Source organism: Camelus ferus, chromosome 9 (genome assembly GCF_009834535.1).
Source record: "Camelus ferus isolate YT-003-E chromosome 9, BCGSAC_Cfer_1.0, whole genome shotgun sequence".
Lineage (NCBI taxonomy): Eukaryota > Metazoa > Chordata > Mammalia > Artiodactyla > Camelidae > Camelus > Camelus ferus.
In genome coordinates this window covers 61,486,311-61,506,497 of record NC_045704.1, presented here as the reverse complement: position 1 = coordinate 61,506,497, position 20,187 = coordinate 61,486,311, and the positions used below count along the sequence as shown (strand labels likewise).

General features: G+C 44.6%; 1 protein-coding gene across 1 annotated transcript in view; it reads right to left on the bottom strand.

The window, feature by feature from the left end:
• Positions 1 to 240: 240 nt before the first annotated feature.
• The window catches only part of TSPAN2 (tetraspanin 2), a 38,013-nt gene continuing 18,066 nt past the window's right edge, over positions 241 to 20,187 (bottom strand). The window contains exons 3-8 of the mRNA XM_032486974.1: positions 11,346 to 11,443; positions 9,986 to 10,060; positions 8,586 to 8,684; positions 7,268 to 7,339; positions 4,130 to 4,213; positions 241 to 1,555 (exon numbers count right to left, since the gene is read on the bottom strand). Coding sequence (XP_032342865.1) covers positions 1,490 to 1,555; positions 4,130 to 4,213; positions 7,268 to 7,339; positions 8,586 to 8,684; positions 9,986 to 10,060; positions 11,346 to 11,443 — 494 coding nt within the window. The 3' untranslated portion in view covers positions 241 to 1,489. The remainder of the gene's footprint in view (positions 1,556 to 4,129; positions 4,214 to 7,267; positions 7,340 to 8,585; positions 8,685 to 9,985; positions 10,061 to 11,345; positions 11,444 to 20,187) is intronic.

Genomic DNA, 20,187 nt, shown 5'->3' with positions numbered 1-20,187 from the left:
CCTTGGGAGTGCACACTTTCCTTTAGTTCAAACCCCAAGACTTGTGTTCTCACATGAGTACAAACTTACTTGAGGGTTTCCAAAGTCTCCCATACTTTCACTTTTGTGTGGCCGTTTAAAATGTAATTTTAAAAAAGCTCCGTGATTTACTAAATGAACCAAGTTGTTAAAAATGGACAGATATGTCAATTTAGATTGTAAATTTGGAATTACATAACCTAAAATGAAGCATCAAGACCATAAAGAACATGAACATTTTATTTTTATAGGAAACTTGCACAAAAAAGAACATATTTCTGTTGTGTGTGTACGTGTATTTTTGTTTCCTTAGCTTGTCTCTGTTGTGTGCACAAAACTAGGAGAGAATGTTTTTCTTTATTTTAGTTTGGCCAAGGATGCTCATGATATAATATATTAAGTGGCAAAAACTGTAATTCTTAATCTGTAAAAAAGAATTCTCTAGGTGAATAAATAAGAACTGCCCCCCCCCAAATTAGGAAAATATGTAAACTCAAGTTATGAGGTATTTCAAAGATACAATGCCAGTAAAAATTCTCTATCCCACAATTTGCAACTGCCAGATTTCTTGCTTTTAGTCTTTTATGCTTACATCTGGAGAAACACAGAAGTTTTGATATAAAAGCCCTTTTGTGGATGTGAGGGTTGCAGTAGTTCAGAGCAGAGTCAGAAAAAGAAAGCAATAAAGAGATATTTAAATGTCTTTATATATGAACAAAAATATTTCCTTAAAAATTTCTTAAAATTTTTTTTTTTAGTCTTAAAAACACTCAGTTTTATAGGGCACATGATTGTCTGTGTGACACTCTTTCCAGAGCGAGGTTTTTTGTTTTTAAATACTAGGAAAGTATGACTTATTCAAATTAGATTTTCCATGCTATATTTAGTTTTATAGATGTGTTTAGTTCTAAATGTGGTTTACTGTTCTGGGGAGAGTACATATATAAAAAAATGCCAGGAAACCCTTACACCTAACCCAAACACAGTCACTTTTAACATTGCACCATGATCTCTCAATTCCTGTAGCTTATTGCTTCTGTTAACTAGAAATCCCTGAATTCTCCGTATCGAACTTCCTATGGCTAGAGTCTAAGAAACTGACCCATTATCATTTTTTCTAAGTAACCAAGTTTTTTAAGTTTATCAAAGTTTTTTTATATTTTTCTGAGTTAAATAGGTTGTTTCTCTCACATAACAAGAATCAGGAATTCCTTGCAAACAGATTTCATTATGTACAATGCATATACCAGAAACACGCAGATCACACATGAATATGCGCTCAGTCAACGTACATAGGCATTCACTCAAGGGGGTAAACCAGTAACAAGCCAAACATTCATACATGTGCAAATGTACAATTAACAGCAAATTATTTTAGATCCTAATGTCCTTTGAATATTAAAAGTGAGCCAGGAGACAGCTCCTGTGACATTTGTATGCTCTAGGTTGCAATTTTCACGTAGAAGTAGCTTCATATCACATCTCGTGAATTTCGTATCGCACAGCAAAGGACCATGCTGAATATCATGCCAAAGATCTGAAACAGAAGGAACCACTTGTTAATGACTTTCAGATGATGAAAATTGGAGGGAAAAAAAAGTTCAGCAAACTGCTTGGATATCTAACTCATATTAACAAATAATTATAACCAATAATTACTGGTTATAAATGGCACTTTTATATATGCTACTTAATTATGGCTACTGGTTAAAGAATTCCATTAACTTTGCTTAAAATACATTCCTATTTTATTATTGTTAAAAAATAACAAGGCTCTATTTTAAGAAAAGGGCTCTATTTCTAGCTTATAAACAGTTCTTTATAATTATAAAAGACTAATACCCTATTAGTTTTGGAATTTTACATTTCAGGTTAATTCCAGATCTCATTTATATATTTACTTTGGAAAATATCTTCATAACCACTAGCTGTTTAAATACACTTGTGGTCTAAATAGTTTTCTATTGTTGGAATTTTTGCAACAGTGACCACATTTTAAAAAGTAGAGCATCTCTCCATTCCTGATCCATTTTTAAGTGCAAATGATACTTCATTATTTAACTCAGTAGTTTTACCAAAGCATAAGCTGAGGTGTTTGAGCTATGGTATTACTGACATCTACCTCTTGGATACTTCTTTGAGAAGGCAAATACTTGGCAATTGATTAATGACCACTTTAAATGGTTTGAACAGAAGCATGCCAAAAGATCCTTCTCGTCCTCAGGCATTTCCCCTGCAATTTTGCAGGGCCTGTGCTACGCTCTCTATAGGTGCAATGTTCATAAACTACTGTCAGTGTTTGTTTAAAGAAATCAGTACCATAACTCTTGTGCTCTCTCTTCAACCCCATCCTACATCAGACTAGGCTCTGTAAATGCTGAATTTTAAAAGGCATGTACTGTCAGTTATTTTGGAAGGGAAAGAGTAGATTTAAGTAAGGGAACAGCCAGAAGCAGGGCTCCAAGCTTCTGGCTGAGAGAGCGCAGTACCAGTGTGTGGCAGGGGAGACACCTAATGGACATTTTGTTAACTGATTATACTGTGCAACTCTTACCGTACAAAGAAAAGAATTAGAGAAGAAACTCGGGTGCTGATTCGAGATGGCCAACAGAGGTCATGTCCCCTTTTCATGGTTGTAAGGTTGGATGCAACCCCTACTTCATCCTGGTTGGATCTCCTCAGAAAGAAACTTTTTCAGCCTTATCCTGCCACTGTCCTGAGTCAGGGGTGACCACTTCTACAATGCTCATTTCTTGAGACTGCGGAATTATTGGGAGGCTCTATTTGATAGCTCTGTTATGCAGAAATTTTTCAAATCCTCCTCCTCAGAACTGTCCCTGGGAAGCCACAGAATGACCGTTGGGCTAGCCCCAGGGCAGGTGGGGAGGGCCTGAGAGAAGTCCCTGGATTGGGAGGTCCTTTTCATCCACTGCCCCACCCCTCTGTGCTCTAGATACAGAAAGGAGGAAAGATGTCTCCTGAGAACTGCCAATTCATTGATTTCCTCACAATTCCCATTGCTTCCGCCTCAACTTAGGCCATGAATTAATCTACACAGGAGGAGTTGAGGGTAAGTACTACCTTAGCATTAGCTATTATCACTCGCCCCCTGGACAATGGAAATCACCTCTTTACCGGCCTACCTGACTCCAGTCTTGCTCCCCTCCAACTTTACCTCCACACTACACTACAGTTCCTTTCAAAAACCTGGGTGGCTCCCCTCTACATTAAAAATGAAGCCCAACCTCTCAAAAGGGCACACACACAAAAGACCTCAATTATGTGGACTCTCACAACCCTTTCCAGTGTCACCTCTTGCTTCTCCTACCATAGCCTTCTTCCCCATCAACTCTTGCACACTCTTCTTTTGTACTTTAGAAGTATGGAGCCATCTGCAGGTGTGTGGACACACTATGCTTCACATTTTTATGCTATTCCTTTTGCTTGGGTTCTGGGTTTGGGAACACTCAGATTATATACAGAGCTAGCATTTATTGAGTGCTATGTTTCAGACACTTCATATGAATTAATTCCTAAGAATACTTTATATGTATTATCCCACTTAATTTTTGCAACAATCTTGTGAAGTTGGTACATTAAAACCCCCATTTTACAGATGAGGGAACTGGGGTGTAGAGAAATTAAGAAACTTCCCCATGATCCCGGGGCTTCTAAGTAGTGGAGCTTGGAGCTGAATCCAGACAGCGTGATGCCAGAGCTCGCACTATTAATCCTTGCGTTGTGCCGCCTCTGCAAGTCACAGGTGAGAGAGGTTAACCTGGTATGTTATTTTAAATTTCTAACAAGTAAAAGACCCAGAATTAAAAATCACTTGTCTAGTATAAGCTTGGTGGCCTTAAAATGGGAAGTTATTGCAATGATAAACTCAAAGTCATAATTAGTTTAAAATTGAAATTTATCATAGTTTGTAGAGCTAAGTATTGATGTAGCTAGTTAGCTTTGTTCTTGGATGTCCTGTCAACAAACATCTTTGTCTTTTATGAGAAATCTCTCCTTTAAGATAGTGCCATATCACACTTGAAGAGAAATAAGATACAAAGGTTCAAGCCTTCTTAGAGGGTGAAGAAGTTACACTCTGGAACTTTCTCACCGTAAGACCTGCAATTCCAATACCAACAATTCCGATGAGCTGGAGCTTAACACTGATTATGGTCTCAATTTCTTCAATGCAGTTCTGTTTTGGAAAAGAAAAAGTGAGGAGTAACATCTGATGGTACATGTGAATTACCACCCAAATCCAACCCTTTTCTTCCCTACAGAGCATCCTGTGAGAGTTAACCCATGTCAGCTTCTGCTCATATTTAAACCATTCCTCCTAGATATCATTCTGATAAATCTGAAGCAAAATGTAGTTTGGGAAAAAATTATAATCCTCTCCTTTTGGTGGAATTTTCCTATTTAGGCCAATGGCTGCTTCAAAGCCCTGAAACCTAGCTGGAGGAAGCTATTCTGGGACCTGAGGCATTTAAAAATTTGGAGCCTTTTCCTACTTTCAGCAAATAAAAAATAAGTAAAATATCCTCCAAATAATAGCCCCTTGCTTTTGGGTTGTCCTGTATAGTTTAAAAGACTTTCTACATACTTGGTCCAATTTACTATGTAAGGTATGCATCACTTAGTAAGAAGCTATAAAATCTGTACAGGTTCAAATTTAACAAAGGAAAGCCGAGTGTCGGGAGCTAGAAGACTGTTCTCTTCTATGGTGGCTGGGCTGCGTGGCCCTATTCTTTCATCTGGGCTCCATGGAGACCTGTGCAGGGCAGGTTCAGAGAACATTCATGGATGGGGGCAAACTGGACAGGTGGCAGAACAGATCACTTGTAATGGTAATTAGCTTCTCCAGCTTCTGTTTGGTCCTCTTAAGTACAGAGGTGTTATCTCAACCCAATTTTGTCCTTAGGCTACTCAGGTCTTTTTACTTGTCACTAGTCAGCTGTCTCTGATATCCACTTAAGCTAGATGAAACTCCCACCACTGTCCTCACATTGTTGCCGATAGATGCAGCCGGTGTTCCAGGTTCTTGTCCCATCCAAGAAAGAATTCAGAGACAAGACTTAGAGGTTAAAAAAGGTAAAGTGAGGATTTATTAAAGGGTGGATAGTACACTCTCAGGGGAGAGCGGGCAGGCTCAGGTGAGCAGCTGCCCTGAGTTTCTTTGGCAAGTTAGTTACATAGGGTGTAAAAATGAATGGGTGGAATATTTATTGGGGAGGGAAGGGTTTGGGGTCGTATTCCCTGATTATCATCCCAACTCCACCTTCCCAAAGGGAGGAGGGATTTTTGTCCTTATTTAGTCTGGATCAGAAGTGTCATGGCGTCGGTGCATGATGGGCACTTCTGATCTGCAAGGGTGATTTTATTGAAATGAGGGCATAATGAGCAAAATGTTACATTCGGACACTAGAAATTCCTGCCTTTTCTCACCTTTCTTTGTTCTTCTCCAGGCCACTTGTCATTCCAAAAGGCATGATCCCTTATCAGCCCCAAGGTTCCTGCTTTTCTTTCTCTACCCAAGGATCCCTGCTGCTTACATGATGTGTGGTTTCCTGCATTTGGCCTGTGCCCTTCCTTTCTGCCCAATTCCTGCCATTTGGTCTGTGTCCCCCTTTCTCTGCTCATATCTAGCTAACAACATCTCCTATCATACTTCATTCATTCACCATTCATTCACTCAACAAATATTTCTTGAGCATCTACCCGCATCAGTCATGGGAACGGTGTGGTAGGTATGGAGACAAGAAGACATGTTTTCTTCTTATCATTGTCCCCACATTCTCATGTTTCTCTCATTTCCCACATTGTTCCTGTGCCTTTCCAACTGCTTCATCGAAATTGCATGGCAAACGTCCTAAGAATCTTCTAAGCACCAAATCCAAACCTTTACTTCCAGCCTTCATTTCCTTGTCCTCTTCTCAGCATTTGACTTTATGGACAAATCATCTCCTTCCCAGGAGCCACTGGCTTTGGACTCTCCCTGACTCTGACTCCTCCTTCACAGTCTAGTTCTGGCTTCTTGTCCTCAGCTTACTCCTTAAATGACAGCATTTTAGCCCACCTCCTTCCTTACTCTACATTCTTCCCCTGGCTGTTACCATCCGCTCCTAAGCTTCAGCTACCACCTATATGCTGGGATTCCTACTCCCATGTCTTCAGCTCAGGTTACCTGTAAGCCCCACAGGCACCTAAAGTGCAAACTTGACCGAAACTGAAGCTGTCTTTTGCTCGTTTCCCTATAGTCACCTCCCTCAGCAAGTAGAGCTTCTACCTACCCGCTCTGCCCGAAGTCCCGGCTTCCTGCCTTACACCTCCCACTCACACCCTATCAGTCGCCCAGGCCTGCTGATTCCACCCCTCGACATCTCTGAATCTGTCGCTTTCTCTCCCTCCCCACTGTTTGTGACTTGCTTTTAGCCCCTCATCCTCTCTGCCCAGGGTGACTACAAATGCCACCTAAGCGGCCTCCCTCCATTGACTCCACCCTTCTGTCCTGCCTTCCACACCCAGCAGCCTGAGTGCTCCTTCTACAATGCAAAACAGATTATTTTAATCCTCTGCTAAAAGCAACAGCTTCCCCAAACTTCCAGGTGTAAAATCATGCCTTTACCTGCCTCTCCAAAAATGCCTCTAACTATTCCCTCTGGACTCCCTCCTTTCCAGCTGTCCTGGAGTTTAATACTGCCATGCTGCTGTTCCTGCTGCTTTCTGGGCCTGGAATGACCTTCTTTTGTCAAAACTCAGCTCAGGGATCCCATCCTCTGTCAAGCTTCCCTAACTCCACTGTATCTCCACTATACTCTGTGCAGACTTCAGGCACAGCACTGTCTCCCATGACTAGTCTGTGAGGCCACTGAGGCAGGGACCGTGTTTTTCACTTTAGGGTTTTCAGAACCTGGCATAGTGCCCGACATGCAGAACTTAATAAAAGAAGCACTTATCAGTGCCATGACACCCATGGAGGGGTTGTGGGGCAACATTCTTGGCATGCAGCCCTCTGGCCCTGGTGTGGTTAATTAATGCCATTGTATCTACATCGTGACTGGCAAGTTGGCACACCATTATTCCCCAGGGAGCCAGGAGACTGGGGCTCAGCGTTGCTTCGCTTATTCTACATAGAATAAAGCTGAGGCGCAGAAGCCCCTGGCAGAGGGTCTTCTACAACCACACCTTCCGCCCAAGGGCAAGAGCCATCTTACACACAAGCAGGATAGAACCCGGTGGAGAGGCTTACCTTGTGTCCTAGGAGCTCCTTTGGGCAAGTGAGTTGGACCTGTTCAGAGCTTTCTTTTCCACAGCACTGAAACTAGAGAGGCAGAAAAGAACTTTTAGGACACAGGAGGGAGAAGCAGCAGCTACGAATCTGGGTATCTCTGCTAAGGACAAGGGGTGCTGAGGCTGCAAGGCAGCTCTGAGGCCCATCACTGCAACCCAAACAGCCATTCTGGAGAGAGAGTGAAGAGTCACACAGTTGTGCTGGCAGAACAAGAAAATGACTTCACCAAAATCGCCCAAGTTTTATGATAGGAAGGGACTCAAGGCACCCTAAGCAAGGCAAGAAGCTCGCTGACGGTGTCTGTGTAAACTGCTGGGTTTTAGACAGGAATTGGGTGGGTTTTACATTCTTTCTTTGAGCCTTGCTGAGTAGCTGAAGTTTTATAATGAGCTCAGGAAGGGCTCATTAACTGGGGACAAAGAGGAGACTAGCCACAGTAAAGCCCACGGACTAAAAGACCGGAGCTTGAAGACTGGCCAGCCAACAGGTGGTCTGCCTTCGGGCTCTTCAAAGATGAAGAAACCTGTGTGCTGCTTGACATCCTTGGGGCAGCTCAGGTGGAATGGGATAAATGTTTGGCATCTGGGATAAATGTTTGGCACCTTCCAGGACAGACGTGTGACAGACAGGAACTGGGCTACCTGAAAACCCTTGGCTAGGAGTTCAGAGCTACTTCTCCTTATCACAGTGGTTGAGAAGTCAGGATGACTCTGGCCTGGCCCATCTCCCCTGGAAGCGCTCCCTGATGAACTGCCTGTAGCTGGGAGCACTGCAGTGACAGCACGTTCTCAGAGCACGTTGCAGGAGAAAAGGAGCATGCCTGTCTTACGTGCCCCTTCATTTTACAAATGAGGGGGCTGAGTGAGGATCAGGGAGGCAAGGAACTTGCTCCAGGTCCCAAAGCTGTTCCATGGCAGAGCTGCAGCTAGAGATAAGCTTTTCTGACTTGAAGGTCACAGTTGTTTCCGTTACACCACAAGGCAACCCTTAAAAGAACCTGATGTTTACCTGGGCTGCTTTCTCAGTTTCTTGTTTGTGCTCTTTTGTCTTTTGGGGCTCATGTCGTGACTTCCACTTGTCTGCTCTGAGTCAGGCCTCTTTCTCTTCTAGGTTCTACACTTAATGCAAGTCGTGGCGCCCACAAGGGCTGAAATACAGCGCTGCTGCTTGACCTCACTCAGTTTATTCTTATTTTTAATCCAGGTCATTAGAGAGAAACTGACTCATGCATAATCTTTAGAAGATGTGACTTTAAGGAAGAAGTAATGTCACTTACTGTTGAGTGGAAGGTAATGAGAGTTCCATTTCCCTTTTCCCTGTCTCGAAGGTAATCGTTATAAGCCTCTTCATACATGGTCTGAACATGTCGAACAGCCTGAAAACAAACAAACAAACAAACAAGCAGGAAAATGAGGGGACATGAGTGTGAAGTTTCAAATGTTCTCCTTTCATCAAGAAAAAGCCCCTCTTCCCTACCCTTCAAAAATATGGCCTTTCTATATGTTTATCTGTATTTTAAGACAATTCTGCATATATGAAACAGATTATAGATTCTGGAGTTTCTAAGATGCTTTTGAAATGGAAGGACAGACTAACCAAGAATAATTTCTTATAGGAAGGAAGGTTTCTTAAAGTGGTGGAGGTTCTCCACCACTGAATGAACAGACCTGAATTAACATCAGCAGTCCCTGAAGCCCAGATTCCTGGACACCATCCAGGTGATTTTGATGTACAGCCAGGGAAGGAACCCATGTATGCCTGGGACTGCACTGGTTACAAGTACTCGGCTCTTTTCATGGCATGGTTTAAAAGGTGTTCATGACCAAGGAAAACTGTTTCATCATTCAACTATATTCAGCAGCACGTAACTCCAAATCCATAGAATCTCAAGAAGTCATAAGATCCAATTCCTCTAACCTACAAGCGTAACAGCTACTTTAGAAAAATTCCAAAGAGGGTGATATTTACTTATTATACATGTTTAACATTTAAAAAATCTAAAATAAGTTCATAAACACAATATTGATAAGACACGAATTTATGTGAAATACAGTAAACTTAAGATTCCATTCTTCCTCCTTTTCCATTTCACTCCTTTTTTTTTCCTACTGTGTGTTTAAAGCTAAAAAGGCCACTTCCTCTGTGGGTTCTCCTGATCACCTGTTCTGCACACCTACAGTTTGAGCACAAATCCAAACAAACTGGCTTCACCAGTGCCCAGGGGGCAGGCTGTAGTCTTTGAGGAGGACCTGGCCTCTGTCCAGGCCAAACCCTAAGGATGAAGGGCAGGCTAATAAAGGAAGAGAATTTGTGTTCTTCCCCATCCTTCTCTCTCATGTTTGCAGTCCAACTCCCACCACATTCCAAACGTGATCATTTTAAATTAGAGATACTTTTTTTAAAAACAAAAAACCCCATAGATCCCTTTATAAATCTAATGAAAGCTATGAACTATTTCCCCAGAAATAAGTGTGCACATAAATGCATGGACACGCATACACACATGTGCTCAACTGCACACCATACTTCTAGGTTAAAAAGCTCTATGTAAATGATACTTGACGGGGTTATTCGGTTTTGTCATATCTTTGTGGGTATCAATATTCTCATATGCTTTGCCATAAAGAGTACACTTTAACCATTATTAAAAAGCAACTTTAAGTAATATTTACTTACTACTTCCTTGCCTATAAAAGCAAATACTCCAGTGGTTACTTCAGCAGCGAATATCACCAGCAGGCAGGTGAAAAACTGTAGAGAAGAGAAAATACAAACTTCATTAATTCAATACCTTTTCAGTTTATTTAACCTCTTTGATTCTAGTTCCATTTGCAAAACATTGGGCAAGGTTATTAGTCTGAACGGCTCTAGCAGGAAGCGTTTGGCCCCTTAGGCTGCTTGCAGTTTGTTCACTCATTCATTCACTCATTAATTCATTCAGCAATTGTTTACCAAGCATTTGCTCTGAGCCAGGTACTGCCCATGGTGCTGGGTATGCAGTGGTGAAAGAGATAAGATCTCAGTGTTTCTGCGACCATGGACCTCACAGCAGAAAGGGGAAGCTATGATAAGTAAGCAAGCAATAAAAAAGTGGGTAAGATAATTTCAGATAGTGATATAGAAATCCCACTTCCTAGAACTGTGCCTGGGGTCCGTACGTTCAGTGAATACTTGATGAACAAAAGAGGTTCTATAAAGATATAAAATAGGACTAGGAGACGGAGTGTGACTGGTGGGGCCTGGGTTTGGGGAGGGTGTGAGCTGAGGCTGCGTGATCTGGCAGGCTTCTCTGAGGTGAAAGAGGGTGGAGGTGAAGGGTGTCCTTCTAGACGGATTTCTGTTCTGGTCTCTTGGGTCTGCTCTGATCAAACTAAGTTCAGTGATAAATAAGACATGAGATGCTCCCCAAGAGGGGAAAGAGAAAGAATGGAAAACTTGGGAAACTTACACAGCAAAAGATCAAAAGAAGCAGCCACAGTTAAAACAGCAAAGACGGCAGTGAGCAAGGAGAGGCTGGCTGATAAAACTGCCGTTCCCGACTCCTCATGGAGAAACACAAAACCTTTCTTCCCGCCCCTCTTCTTCCTTTGGTCATACTGGCCCTGGGTGTATAACATTTGACTGAAATTATTTCTTTTTTCTTTTCTTTTCTTTTCTCTTTTAAACAGAGGCTGCTTGTTAAAATAAACCAGAATAGGGGTGCTTGGTCAAGTTACAGATCTCAAACAGCGACGCTTTTCTTGCAGGTAACGGCACTTCCTTGGCTGTAAGGATCTTGCAGCTGCCTCCTTCACTGTGAAACATTATCAGGCATTTTCCTCCCAGACATCTTCGTAACTAATGACCTAATTTTTTTTCCCACTTTCCATTGAGATAGGGACAAAGATAATATTATTCTTATGCAAGAGACAGAGAAAGCAAGACTCAGGGAAAGGGAGTGAGTTCTAGTCCCAGTGGGTCTGAGGAGCTGGCTGGCGCTGGAGGCCAGTCGTCCAGCTCCCTTAAAACCAAGTCCCTCCCGCCATGTCCCACTTACAGATCCAAGAACACACTGCGACTCTCGCATGGCTCCGCAGCACCCGAAAAAGCCCACGGCCATCATCAGGGCCCCTGCTCCAACCAGCACATAGAGCCCTGCAGGGAAGAGACCAGAGAAGACACTGACCACTCTGGGTCTGCTCTTTCCCTGAACACCAGCGCTAGCCACTGCCCCAGGGCTCCCACCCAGCAGAGCGTTTGGTTGTTAATGCTATAATGGTAACCCTTGTGGAATGCTTGCTGAGTGCTTCATACACCTGACTTAACCTGCACAAGGATCCTGAGGGGGAGGGGCTTACTATGATCCCCAGGGAACAAAGAAAGCCCATGCTTAGAGAGGGGAAGCCCTGCTCAGGGTCACACAACCAGCAAGGATTGGAAACCACATCTGTTCCTACATGCCAGGCACATAACCTTTCAGATTTCCACCAGCCCTATAAAGTGGGTGTTAGTACCATCCACATGAAGTTGATGGAATTGAGCCCAGGGTGGTAAGCAGCCAGTGTCAGAGCTGGGATTCAAACCCACGCCTCAGGAGCCCTGTGGCCTCTCGTGACACTCTGAAATTAGTGGCTGTCTCCATCTGTGAGGACAAAGTGTCTGGAAGGGAAAGGGGATGGATGATCTGCCCAGGCACAGATGGGGAAGCAGGGAAGCGGGGACAGAAGAGGGGGGCTTCTGGTTAAGGAGAGGAGGGGAGGACACAGCAGTAAGGCAGTAAGATTTTGTGTGAATTATAAACTGTAGAGGGCAATTGCATATACCCTGGACATGGGCAAGGTTGTTAAGCTACGAGAAAACAGCCAATTAGCCAGTAAGTGGAGGTAATAAGGTAATATACACCAAATAATGTTATCAATATCACATTGGCTGCATTTATTAAGGGCTAATTTTTTCCAGTCACTGTTCTAACCACCTAGTACAGATTTGTTAGTTTAATCTTCATGAAGCAGGTACCATTATTATCTCTATTTTTTAGACAGAGGAACCGGGCCCCCAAAAGGTTAAGTGATTTGCCCAAGATCATAGAACTGGGATAAAACACCCATATGCCCCTAAAGCCAGCTCATCACCATCACCCCACCCTCCTCTGTAACAGTAACAGCAGCCTTAATGTGGTAGTAATTTCACTTAGTTCCCAAGTCAAGCCACAGGAACAGCCGTTCTTACGGAGAAAGAAAAGGGCAGAAACGTCATGTTCTTGTTCTGAGGGAAATCAAGCCAAGCCGTCTCTGTATTTCCTTTTCTGATCCTGAGATAAGTTAGAACACAACATGGGGCCTGGCACTAGACTTGCTTAGAATAACGCTAATCGCCGCTATTTTCAGCATTTTTCATCTGAGTCACCTGGAAACCACTCCCATTCAGGAGAGGGAGGGGAGCTGGCCCCACCTCTGCGGGGAAACCCTGGGGCTGGCCTGCAGGGTGCCTCCGGGAACCCTCTGGTGCTGATGGTGGTTTGTGGGCAGACTCTGTTCTGCCAGAGCGGGCAGCGGGCCAGGCTGCTCGGCTTCCTGTACCACCCAGGCTGCTTTCGGGACCTTCTCAGGGTCAGGGAAGCCCTGCTGCTCCCAGCTCCTGAGACAGGTATTTATTTATTTCCTGCTATGCAGGCTCTGCCACTTCCTTCCCTTTTTTTTTTTTTAAAAAAAGAAAAAAAAAAAACCCGAAAAAACAAAACAAAACAAAAAAACCCATAGGGAATGGATGTGGTAACGAGAAGTGATACTATATTAAAAATAATACTATTGTTGGCCCCACTGCCCAAACACCTTAACGTTAAAAAAATTTTCTTTATTTTTCAAAGCTCTTGAGTTTCTATCATCTCCTTGGCTTGTCAAAACATCCCCACTAAGTAAGGCAAGTATTATATGCATTTCTGTTTTACTAATGAGGGTCAGAGGCAGGAAGGTTCCAGGCAGGACACACAGACCCGGAGCTCCCATTCCCACCCCACTGGTAATGTTCCCTCACAGAATGTCTCAGGGGTGGGCCACCTTAGCATGTTTATTTCCTGCTTACAACATTCATTATCTCCCCTTTGCTACATGATGCAGCCTGCAGATCCTGCTTGGAGTCACAGCCCAGAAACTAGACCCGCTGGGACCCTTATCCATCCAACACTCCAGCCACGTGGGAATCCACCAGGATCTGACCTGCCTGCTCTTCCATGTTGTGCCTTTGTGGGTTCTCATGCATGTCTTTCTCTGCAGATGTTAAGTCCACAAGCAAACCTTATTCACCCTACTTAGAATAATGCCAGGCACAACACAGAATTCTTGATCAGTGTTTGTTGGATAAGAGGATAAAGAGAGAGCAGATCAAATCTGAAGTTCTGTCTGCTGTCACCCATCTTTGCTTAGAGGTACATGCCTGGAATACCTCTCAACAAGCATCCAAAGACGCTGCCACAGGGCTAGGCTCTCTCATAGTCAGGCAGGTGAGGACATGGCTGTGTGCCCTGCAGAAGGGCTCCTGAGAGTGTGGAATCTAGGAAGGAGGGTTACTCCTGAGGAGGTGGGGGTACAGTAAACCAAGACACCTGGTGCTGAGGAGGACAGAGATGCTCCCCACTGCAAACCAGCTCACTCTGTTCCTTGGCCAAAAAGAGCTCCCCAAGAAAATTCCTTTATTTGTATAATAGTCCATTCTTGGGCTGTCAGAATTGCAGCGCTCGCAGCAAACACCCTGAAACTGTCCCAGCATTCCCAGAGCCCTCTCCCCAGCAAGCCTCTGTGTGCATGTGGGGCCAAGTGACTCAGCCCAGTGCCAAATGGGCACTGCTGGTTGGAGCTGAAGGGAAAGTCAGATGAAATTTTACACATGGCAAATTTCTTGGGCCTGCTGATTCCAGTTCCAAATCTGGTTGTAATACTCTGCACACCACGAAGCCACTTGTAACTTCCAAGGATACCTTATCCTTTTTCTGATCTGGCCCCCAAAACATAGCTGTTGAATGAATATGTTCATTGACAGTCACATTTGAATTCTAAGATGGTTTCTGTAGAGCCCTCTTGCTCCCACAGCAGCCTTCTGACAAGCATATGACCTATTTTCCAACCCCCCATGCTTTCCCAGTCCTATTTTCCTTGATCTGAAAAGGAGAAAACACTTTGAAATTGCATTTTTATCATTAATAGCTGGGCCCAGCAATGCCAGTGATCTCCAGGTGACACGCTACCGCCAGTGCCCTGACAGTTCCATCCCTTGTTTCTTATGTTTCAGGTTCTTCTTCCTAAGCTAGAAGCATCACTGAACACAGAAAGGAGACGGAGAGCTCCCAGAAGCCTTGTCTGCATCAACTCATTTTAAAACGGCTCCCCTTTTAGGGACTGGATAGTGGCATGGTCATCAATTTCAGAGCCTTTTTGGCAGCAGATGATTTTACATATCCGGCCAATGACCGTTTTTCATCTAAAAATATTTTTCTCTGCCTCTGTGCAACTTTCCCTTCCTCCCAACTTGCCCTGGGTGCACATCATTCTATACGCGTTGAGAATATTGGATGGGACTTAGTTAACGGGGAATGTAAGGACCTGGGTCCTCTCCAGGTAGCAGCAGCAGCTGGTGATTATCCAACGCTGCTCTAAGAGCTTCACATGTGTTAGCCATGGGGTCATTCGACACTGAGAGTAACAACTCCCAGTGCCTGAGCTGCTTCGTGCAGCATCTGTACTGCACACGTGACAGGCGTGAGCTCAAACTTGCCGCTTGAGAAGCCTCAGTGCTACCAGCCAGTCTCTCATTCTGACTGCGTGGCATCCAAACCACTCCTTTATCTTTCCCTCTCCCATCCCTCCCGTGTAATTGTGCCTCCTGCAGGCTGACCCCCTCAGCCCGCCCTCCCTGCGCTAGTAACGGCTAATTTTGACTGAGGGCTCACTGTACAACAGGGGCTGCCCTCAAGCTCGTTCACTGGTTAAATCGTCTCATATTCACATCAACCCTGAATATGAATTCATGAGGAATCTGAGACACAGAGAATTAAGCAGTTTACCTAAGACTGCACAGCTATTGAGGGGCAAAACTGGAACTGAACCCAGGATTTACTCACAGTGCACCCCCTAACTCCTAAGCTGCATTTTTGGTAGGAACTCAGAAGCATGGTAACTCTCTTAGCTAGAAACCTGTTACTTCTGTGATTTATAAATGGCCAGAGTGTTCTTTTTCTTCTTCCTTGAGAAAAGGGCCTGAGAGTTCTATCACGGGTGATTTCTGGGTTTTCCTCTGAAAGCACAGGGCTGGAAGCCAGAAATCCAGGCCTGCCAACTGCGGTTTCAGGTGAATCCTTTTATTCCTCAGTTTAGTTATCCACACTATGGCAATAATTATCTGCTAGTTAACTTCTTGTAAACATGCTTTGGAGAATTTGTCTCAACAATGTGAGCTACAGCACGTTTGTCCTGCAGCTACTGTAAATCTCAGGTACAACTGAAAACCAAGAACTAAAAACATAGTACCCGAGTGACTCCGAGGTTTGAAAAAGGCAAGCCAGCCCCTCAACACTCAGCACTGGAATGCTTTCCTCACACTTGACATCCAGCCACAATCAAAGCTAGGCTCTGTGACTCTGGAGTCAACAGGGAAGGACAGCCGCAGTCAGCCTGTGACCCCGGAGAGTGAGTGGCTGCAGCTTGCGGGCAGCCCCTTCGTGGAGAAACCCTGCCGATGCCCTCTGCCGTCCGCTCACAGACGTGACTTCAGGTGTTCCTGCCTTCTGAGGGCTGAGGGGACCGCTCCCCACCTGCACTCCTGCAAAGAAGACCCCTGCTGTGTCTGTACCCACCAAGGGGCAATCCCAGAGACCAGCTGTAACACGAAGGCCGAGGGGCAGGTTGGTGGAATCTGGAAGATATTGGGGGCTTCTCCAAGGAACCCACTGAAGGAGATTAACACGAGGAGGGCCTGGGAAACACCAAACCTCCCAGCCATTCGTGCTGCCAGCTCCACCTTGCCAGTCTCTCCTTTCTCCATGTTGGCGACCAGTGGACACGACTCCCTGGATCAGCTCAGTCCGTGAGAAGAGGCAGGCAGGAGCTCTCAGTCTGACTACCCTGGCCCCCATCCTCATTTCCATCTCCCTTCATGGCCAGATCCTCTTTATCCGGGCCCCTGGCTGTGAAGTCACTTCTGGATCTTTATTATAAGAGGGGACCTTCCTTCTCTCCATTACCAAAGAGGAGAAAACAAGGGTCCCAGAAAGGAAAGCATCCCCTGGGGTGGGAGGGTTTCTCCTACAAAGTCTGGCAGTCATCTGCCCCGAAGCAGGGAGCTGGACCGCGTGCCTTCCCGAGGTCCCTCTCAGTGAGAGTCTCTGTTTCCTTCAGAGCGCTTGAATGTGCCAAGCCTGTTCCCCAGAGCTCTTTAACAGAGGGGTGACCAGAGTTTAATGGGCTGACTGCTCTGGAACCTATTCTGAAAAGAAAATACACAGATCAGGGAACAGTACCCTGTGACATGAAGTGAGATTTTCCAAACACTGGGCTTGCTCCTCCTTTAGAGTCCTATGACCTCACACTGTTTGCTATGCGCGTCCATAGAGTGGTATCCTGGTGTATTTTCCTTCTCGTTTTATTGCTAGAGAACTGGTATCTTTCCTATTTGGAAAATCATTTACTGAGAAAAGAAATACCAGTTTCTGCAAAAATGTACCTTGCTCTATTTATATTATAAGAAATATTTGAAGTGGAGAAAGGGTCCCTGGCTTCACAAGGACCTTTTCTTGTTGGCACTCTCTAGAGTTGGCAAAGGTGAACAGAACAAGCACAGGCCTGGGTGTTGGCAGACCCGGGTTGTGGGCTGAGCCCCACCATGAAGAACTGGAAAACCAGCTGCCAGCCGGCCGACCCCCTGACCCCCCAACTCCCCCACAGTCCTCGGTTTCCTCATGCGGTCTAGTGCTAAGACTGCAATAACCCAATTCCCTGGATTTCGAGTGCTGACCATGAACACCTCCACCCACCAGCCACTGAAGGGCTGACTTAGGGAGGGGCGGGGGGGGTGTCTGAGAAAGGAGATCTGAGGGTGGGCAGACCCACATCCATGCCCCAGGCCCCCAAGAACAGGGAAGACGGATTCAGGCCCTGCAGTGTGGACTTGTTTTCCTTATCCAGAATTCACTTCCTCTTCGTCTCTACTAGAGAAAGAACCTCCTCCACCCTCAGTGCACGTGTTCTGAGAGGGCCGACTCACCTCAGCTACAAGGCAGGCGTGAAGCCCAGGCTTCAGCCAACAAGCCCATCCCTAGCAGCTGGCCACGATTACTGGTGTGGGAACGGCACTGAATCCAAGACTGCCAGTGACAGGGCGGCCCAGGACTTTGTTTGGATCACCTGGGATGAAAGGTGAGTGTCCCACTGTTGCCGGGGTTACTGGGAGATGGTGCCCAGAGCCGTGGGCAGCTGTTTTATCCCGTTTAGGGGAAACCTGCCCCAAAATGGAGCCACAGGAAAACAGAGCTAAAGATGGCTACAGGCTGGATTCCTATCACATCACTTGTGTCCCTGAGATGAGTGCTATTCCTGGGCTTTTCAGTTACGTGAGTCAAGACATTTCTGTTTTGCTCAAAACAGTTTGAGTCACGTTTCTGTGACTTGTGATGAAAAGAGTCCTGACAGGCATGTCCATAAACGGACGACATTTCTTGCACCTTGGGCAGTTCAGATTGCTTTCGTTTAGATTAGGAAGTGGGATCTGGAAGGTCTGTGTAGCGCTAGTTCACCCTCCTGCTTTACACAGGAATCTCCATGCTCCATTCTGATTTTTGGTTAAAAATTTTTGGTATGCGAGAAATCATTTTCCTCTGTAGAAGTCTGCTCAGTTTCTCTGATTTATCAAATCATTGAAAAGGGTTCCTATGTTGGACCCAAAGCTACACCTGTGAAATTGCTATCGGGGCTTTGCTTCTGGAGCAACACAGACAGGCTGCTCCCCGTCCTTGGTTCCATGTACCCGCCCCTCTCTCTGCGCAGGGTCCCGACCTCCTGTAACTCTGAAAACCATGAATTGTGATTTCTAGGCTTGACTCTGTCCATCACTCATATCTTTTCTGTTTTGATTCCTTTTCCTTGAGTTTAACCATGTTTAATAACAATGTTTAATAACACTTAATAATATTTCTTTCCTTTTTGTCCCTTCTTCACACTTCCTGTAACCACCATAGGTTATACCCTTATTTCTTCAGGCCTGACCCTGACTGTATCAACAGTCTAGCCTGGTCTTTTTCTGTCTGACGACTCCCCTCTCATTCCTGAACCATCTCTTTAAAATGCAGTGCAGGTCATATCATCCCCCAACCTTAAATTATCCTATTGTTTATTAACTTAACTATCCCTGTCATTCAAGGCCCTCTGTATTTGTCCTCCCTCCCTCCCCAACATTTCTAGTCTTAATTCCCACGGTGTCTGAATCCTTCACACTAGGGAAAGTGTCCTCTGCCCAGCCTGGGGCTGCTGTCTGCTGTTCCAGGGACACACCATGTGCAGTCTTACCCCAAACCTCTGCAGTCCCTGTTCTTCCTCTTCTTCACTGATTATGGTCAGTCCTTCAAACCTAACTCACGTCCTTCCTGCCTCGCTAGTTTAGAATGAGCCCTGACGCACCAGCTGCAAATAACACTTAGTTGGCCCTTAGTTACACACTAGTTTCTGCTTTAATGAAAATTGTTGTCCGTGAGTCTTTTCAAATAGACTGCAAGTTACATGGGGCCAGGTACAGAATTCTCATGCTTTCTTTGTGTCACCCCAGAGCCCAGGACTGTAGATGCTGGCTGATGTGTCCACGGCTAGGTTGTATGTTTTCCCAAATGAAGGTGCGTACAAGAAAATGGAAAGGATAGAGGCACCTCTGCTTGAACGCATAACCGTGTTTGTATGAAACCAAACCATTTTTTGAAATCCAAAAACTGAAATAATCATGGAAAGATTTTTAGATAGCCAGATGTTTATTACCATTGAAAGGGAGATAGCTTTTTAAAAGTTTTTCGCATAACTCAGGTCTTCATGTTTTTTTTGAATTTCTTTCTTTTCTTTTTTTTTTTTTACTATTGCTGAAAACTTCTAGTTCAATATCAGAAATTGTATTATAGAGATTTAAATCTTTCATCCTCAAACTTGGTGGTGAGGTTGGCAGGTGGTTGGGTTTTAGGCTGTTAGTTTTGCCAAAAAACTTGAAGGAGAAGGTCAGACTGTAGCTGAACCAGTTGATGTTTTCCCTTGTTTTGGTTATAACTAAGGTGGACTCCTCCCCATCTATCTGAGGGCACAAATGCAGCTTTGGGTGGAAAGTCTTGAGAGTCATACCACAGGAAGATGAGATAAATACGGTTCCAGTAAACACAGCACAACAGTAGACAGACTGAATGCTAATAGCCTGAACTCCTACATGCTTGAATTTCAGGAGGAAAAGACCTCCACTGTCTTAATGGGACTGACCCATTGTTAGGACCAAAACTATTGAATTCAGAGTAAGGAGAGAAATTAACATTCAACCTTAACATCAACTGTAAACAGCTGGGAAGAGCTAGGTTAAGAAGACTTCCCTAAAAGAGCATCCTGAAGAGTTAGCCATAACTGCCACAGACAAGGGAAGGATGGTGGCTGTCTACCATGTATTTGCTAACCTAATTCAGAGTCATGAATGAGGCTGTCCCTAATTTGGTCTATCTGAAACCTATCTGTCCTCCAAGGTCCCATTCAAGCACTCACCACCTTGAGGCTTGTCCTGAGAGCCCCATTTCTTTCCTTTTTTTTTTTTTTTTTTAAATAGACTTTATTCTTTTAGAGCAGTTTCAGGTTCACAACAGAATTGAGCAGAAAATACAGAGAGTTCACATATAGCCC